The sequence below is a fragment of the Dryobates pubescens genome, chromosome 12 (genome assembly GCF_014839835.1).
Source record: "Dryobates pubescens isolate bDryPub1 chromosome 12, bDryPub1.pri, whole genome shotgun sequence".
Classification (NCBI taxonomy): Eukaryota; Metazoa; Chordata; class Aves; order Piciformes; family Picidae; genus Dryobates; species Dryobates pubescens.
In genome coordinates, this window is record NC_071623.1 from 5,929,899 (window position 1) to 5,935,898 (window position 6,000).

The 6,000-nt window shown below is 45.5% G+C and overlaps 1 protein-coding gene across 1 annotated transcript in view; it reads right to left on the reverse strand.

Moving 5' to 3' along the window:
- The window catches only part of ADGRG2 (adhesion G protein-coupled receptor G2), a 53,798-nt gene extending 48,063 nt beyond the window's left edge, over positions 1-5,735 (reverse strand). The window contains exons 1-2 of the mRNA XM_054165910.1: positions 5,618-5,735; positions 2,662-3,279 (exon numbers count right to left, since the gene is read on the reverse strand). Of these exons, the coding sequence (XP_054021885.1) occupies positions 2,662-3,279; positions 5,618-5,735 (736 nt within the window). The remainder of the gene's footprint in view (positions 1-2,661; positions 3,280-5,617) is intronic.
- Between the last annotated feature and the right edge of the window lie 265 nt (positions 5,736-6,000).

Below are 6,000 nucleotides of genomic sequence, written 5' to 3' on the forward strand. Positions count from 1 at the left end.
CTCCTTTGCCAGTTATGGTCTTTGCAAATGCAAAATCAAAACTTTCTTATGACTTTAGACTAGAATCAAAGAGTACTTGGGGTTGGAAGGAACCTTCAAAGCTCATCCAGTCCAACCCTTCTGCAGTCAGCAGGGACATCCTCCATTAGAGCAGGCTGCTTTGTCCAGCCTCACCTTGAAGATCTCCAAGGATGGAGCCTCAATGACCTCTCTGGGCAACCTGTTGCAGTGTTGCAGCACCCTCGTGGTCCAGAACTTATTCCTCACATACAATCTCAATCTGTTCCTCCTTAATTTCAAACCATTCCCCCAGGTCCCATCACTGCAGGCCTTTGCAAACAGTCCTGCAGCCTTTTGTTACCGCCTTCAGGTACTGGAAGGCTGCTATGAGGCCTCCCTGCAGGCTTCTCTTTTCACTTCTATATGGTGAGGGTGATAGAACCCTGGAGCAGGCTGCCCAGAGAGGTTCTGGAGTCTCCTTCTCTGGAGACTTTCAAGACCTGTCTGATCTGTTCCTGTGTGATCTGCCCTAGGTGCTCCTGCTTTGGCAGGGGCCTTGGACTGGGTGATCTTTTGAGGTCCCTTCCAACCTGTGATTCTGGGATCCTTTCTTCAGTTCCTCTCCGACACAGAACCCAACAGAAAAGATGTGCTCCCAACTCACAGCATGAGGCCAGCAGAGGCATTACACTCATTACGACCCAGTGTCAGAGGCATTCCCCATGAGTCCTTGTCTGTCAGATGGATTTCTTTCTCTCTCAAAATAAGAAATCTGGGCAGCTTACTTTACTGCCCTTACTAAGACACTTTCAATCTACCCAGTCAGACAGCTGAAAGGTATTTTTAAGTCTGCACAAAAGAGGTACAGTTCTTAAGGATAAAGGTGATGAAGACTAAGGTCAGTGCTATACTTTGACTGAAGCATCTATGCTATGAAAGCATTTTAGCAACCAATGGAGCTAGCTAGTCAGATTAGGTCTTAGAGGATAGTATTATATATTACAGCTGATAAATTGGATCCCACCCAAGCTTGATGCATGTTTGTCTCTTTTGTCTACTGCTACTTTGTCAACTATCACGTGGCTCTGAGCAACCTGATCTAGTGTGAGGTGTCCCTACCCTTGGCAGGGGGGTTGGTACAGGAAGATCCTTGAGGTCCCTTCCAACCCTGACAATTCTATGGTCATGGTAGCAAAAGCTAGAAAGAAGATTATTCTCTTGCTTTAATTCAATTTCTCCAAAATAAAATCTTGTTGGTTTTGGCTACAGCTTTTTTATGGTTAGTTTTGGAGGGGTTTTTTTAGGGCAGAAAGGAATTTTGAGAAATGTGTGAGAAATCATTTGTCCATTTTAATAAAGAAAGACACTACTGATACAGGGAAAAAAAAAAAAAAAGAAGAAATTAAGAGTCTCCAGTAATCTTTAGAGATGTAGACCATACCATCTAAAGATGGTGTAATGTGCCAGTGAAGCAGTGAAAATGGGGAAATCCAAGATATCAATCCAGGCTGGGGGGGGATGAAATTGAGAGCAGCCCTGAAGAAAAGGACTTGGGGTTGCTGGTGGGTGAGAAGATGGACATGAGCCAACAGTGTGAGCTTGCAGCCCACAAGGCCAATCACATCCCAGGCTGCATCAAAAGCAGCCAGAGATGGACAAGTGATTCTGCCACTTTGGCCTGGTGAGACCTCACCTGGAGTACTGCCTCCAGTGCTAGAGCCCTCAACACAGGAAGGGTATGGCCCTGATCGAGCAGGTCCAGAGGAAGACCACAAAAATAATCAAAGGGCTGCAACACCTCTGCTACAAGGACAGAGGGAGCTGAGGATGTTCAGCCTGGCAAAGAGAAGGCTCCAGCAAGACCTCAGAGCAGTCTTCCAGTACCTGAAGGGGACTACAAGGAGGCTGCAGAGGGACTGTTCCCAAAGGCCTGCAGGGACAGGACCAGGGGCAACAATGTGAAATGAGAGCAGAGCAGATTTAGATTGGATGTGAGGAACAAGTTCTGCACCAGGAGGTTGCTGCAACACTGCAACAGGTTGCCCTGGGAGGGAATTGAGGCCCCATCCTTGAAAATCCTCAGGGTGAGGCTGAACAAGGCTATGAACAACCTGATCTAGTGGAGGATGCCGTGCTGCATGCAGGGGAGGCTGGACTGGATGCCCTTTGGAGTTCCCTTCCATCCCAAACCATTCTACAATTCTTTGATTCTAAGTTCTGGACAGGCAAACGTGCAGAATGAGCACCAGTAAATGCTTTCCTCTACAGTTATTTACTGAATGAAAGGTGTATAATTTAATTTAGACAACACTGACAGAAAGCCTTTGTACCTCTACAAGTTTTGCTTGGATGGCTCCTTTTGGTGGGTTGCAATTCCCCCCTCAACATTAACCACCACACTCCTGCTGTCACAGCATTGCATGCACAGCAGACAGACACAAGAGTTCACAGAAGTCTAGTCTTTTAAGCACTGCTGCTGTGTTTGTTACATTGGGATCAAAGCTGGTGACAGCTGCAGATCCTCCCAGCATCTCAGGAAGCATTTAGCTAGAAATGACTAACAAAGACTTTCTGAAATCTGGAAGAGAAATATGAACACTACTTCAGATCCACTTGTGACAAAAGTACTATTTCAGCAACAACGGTGCAGTGGTTACTTACCACATGGCAGAGAGCTGTCCTCTTCTACTGTCACATTGTAGAGCCAGTCCTCCTTTCTCCAGCGTATCACACCGCTGTCCTTGCAGTCGTGAGACTGCCTCAGATCTGCTTTATCCCACATCCTGAACATGTACAGCTCCCCTGTCATCCCCAGGTTAGGTGACACAGATGAACCTGGCAGCTTTGAGCAGCCAAGTAAGAACTTCCCTTTCCCAGGCAGATTGACTTTCCCAGGTAGTTTTTGGTTTGCTTCTTTGGTTCCATTTATGAACAACTTCATCTCCTCATCTTCACTTTTCCACTGGACACATACTTCGTACCAAGTGTTCTCATGTAGTTTTGCTTTTGTATTTATTTGCTTGCCAAAGAGCCATATCCTCACTTCACCACCATCTCCTGTAAGTCCCAGCTCATACTTCTCTCCAGAGGGATTGGTGTGAGGTGTTTCTTGATAGTACACATAGGCTGTCCAGGGTCTGTCTGAGGAATACAGCTTGATGTGCACACAGACAATGAATTCTTTCAAGGGGTGCAGAGAAATTCTTGGTGACATACTCCAAGGATCTTCACATGCAGTCTTAAAAACAGCTTTGTACTTTCCCAGGAAACCCTCCTGATCTGGTAAAAAAAAAAAAAAAAAGGAAAGTTTATTTGGAAAAGGATTTTTAGTTTTGAAAGGATCTTCTGTAAGAGTGTTAATTCTGAGCCCTTGTAACCAACAGGGCAAATGGCATCCTGGCAGGCACCAAGAAAAGTGTGTCCAGAAGGTCTAGGGAGGTTATCCCCCCTCCCTCTATTCTGCCCTGCTGAGACCACACTTGGAATACTGCATCCAGTTTTGAGCTCCCTAATTCAAGAGAGACAGAGACCTGATGCAGGGAGTCCAAGGGAGAGATACTGCATCCAGTTTTGAGCTCCCTAATTCAAGAGAGACAGGGACCTGATGCAGGGAGTCCAAGGGAGAGATACTGCATCCAGTTTTGAGCTCCCTAATTCAAGAGAGACAGGGACCTGATGCAGGGAGTCCAAGGGAGAGCCATGAGGATGACTGGAGGACTGGAACATCTCTGCAGGGGGGTTGAACTAGATGATCTTTCTGGTCCCTTCCAACCTAAACCATGGATCTACGAAAACAGAGCACCAGCTTTCATCAGGTCACTTCTGAATCAGGAATGTGTTCAGCTTTTCCACCTTTGGGGCACAGGGCTCCCAAATTTATGATTCAATTGAAACAAATGAAAAACAGGAGGAGATTCCAAACTCCCAAGTGCAGGTTGATAGATAGAAGCTACCAGGTAGACAAAGTATCAATCCAGACTCACAGAAAGTCATTACTAAGTGGTCTTGCTGCAGACTATAACTGTAGTAGTGATCAGTAAGCAAGGCCTGATGAATTAAACCAACAAAAGAGTGCACTCACTCCTCTGGAAACAGCAAAGTCTGGCCCACTTTGCCCTGAACAGTGAAAACAAAGTGCCACAAAAAAGGTGCCACGCTACCTGAATTGTTACAAGAAAGGCTTGGGAACTTTTTTATGCTGTTTTTGCTCAAAGAGTGCTGGAAAAGCACAAAGGAAATCACAGCACATCACTGTTCCAAGTCAAAAACCTGCAGCACAGCTTAAATTAGTTAGAAATTAATTATCAACAAAGCTAAGCCTGTTGTGGGTGGATGTAACATAAGTAAGAGATGATATTACTTGAAAGCTCTTGGAAGTTCTGTTAATCATTGCTGGGGTTCTCTAGCAATGGTACTTGTGGGCTGCAGCCCTTCTGTGGGCATACAATCAAGGAGCTGGAACTGGCTGTGCTCTGAGAGTGGCATTCATAGCTTACCAGGAGCTCTTTTGGGGCACAGAATCATGGAGTGGTTTGGGTGGGAAGGGACAAGTCCTGTACCATGAGGGTGCTGGGACACTGCAACAGGTTGCCCAGGGAGCTGAGGCCCCATCCCTGGAGATCTTCAAGGTCAGTGTGGCCAAGGCTCTGAGCAACCTGATCCAGGGGAGGATGTCCCTGCTGACTGGAGCGGGATTGGGCTGGATGACCTTTGGAGGTCCCTTCCAACCCAACCATTCTATGGTGCTTTGATTCTGCTGTACCTTGTACAAAACCATCATCATGTCAGTTACCTGATTTGCACAAAAACATTTTGAATTTATTTTTCATTTACAGGTAAGGAGCCTAGACTGTCACATTCAGATAGATCACTTCTGTTACATGTTTTGGGCCCTGCTGCTTTTTCCTTAGCTGTAATCAGACCCACAGGCAAGAGCAATGCAGGAGATGTTCTACACCCATATACACACTGAGTGAATCATAGAATGGCTCATGTTGGAAGGGACCTCAGAGATCATCTACTCCAACGTTCCCAGCATGGGCAAGGACATCTCTCAACTAGACTCAGCTGCTCAAGGCCTCATCCAACCTGGCCTTCAACACCCCCAGGGAGGAGACATTCACAACCTCCCTGGGCAACTTATTCCAGAGCCACATCCTTGTAATGAAGAACCTCTTCCTAAGATCCAGTCTAAACCTACTGTCCCTCAGCTTCAAACCATTCCCCCTTGGCCTACTGAAGTCCAAAGAATCTTGCGGTGTCTGTATAAAGAGCAGTGTAAAAGGTTTAACACCACACTCTGAAACCAGCAACACATCCAGTGAAGAAAAAAAACAGCAAGAAAATAATTTGTCTTATTATTACAGATTGTGTTTACTTTCCCCTCCTCATCCAAAGCCAAAAGGTTACTACTGGTTATTTGTTTATGAAAACACAACTACTCTAAACACAGAGAATCAGCTCTTGTTAATGGTTGTTTTCCCTCTTGGTTTCAAGAGGGCAGCAACTTGCCTGTTCTGAGTCCATTCTAAAGCCTTATTCATCAAGACTAATCCTATTCATTTGGAAAACCAACACTAGGAAAAAAAATCAGGAAAAAAACCCAAAACTGTCTTACCTTTGCCTGCTGTAGCCAGGAACAAATGAAGTAAAAGGACTGCTAGAACAATCCTGAATCTCAAGAAAACCTCCTGTATTCTGCCAACACAGCAGTGCTGTTTTCCCCAGGCAACCATTCTAGAAGAAAAAATAAATAGAGCAGAGTGACCAGGAAAGGAAAAAAAAAAAGAAAAGTGCAGGTGTGTAGATATTATGCCAAACTGTTTCCAACCCAAGAGGGTCAATTTTCTCGCCCCTGTTCTATTGGACATGCATCAACCAGAAATTCACAAACACTCTGCAGGCTGTGAAGTCACTGAGAAAGAAAGAGCTGTTTACTGAAAGGGGGAAAAAACCCACAACCCCCATAAAAAACCCTCCCTCAAGCTCTGTTTCTCCAAA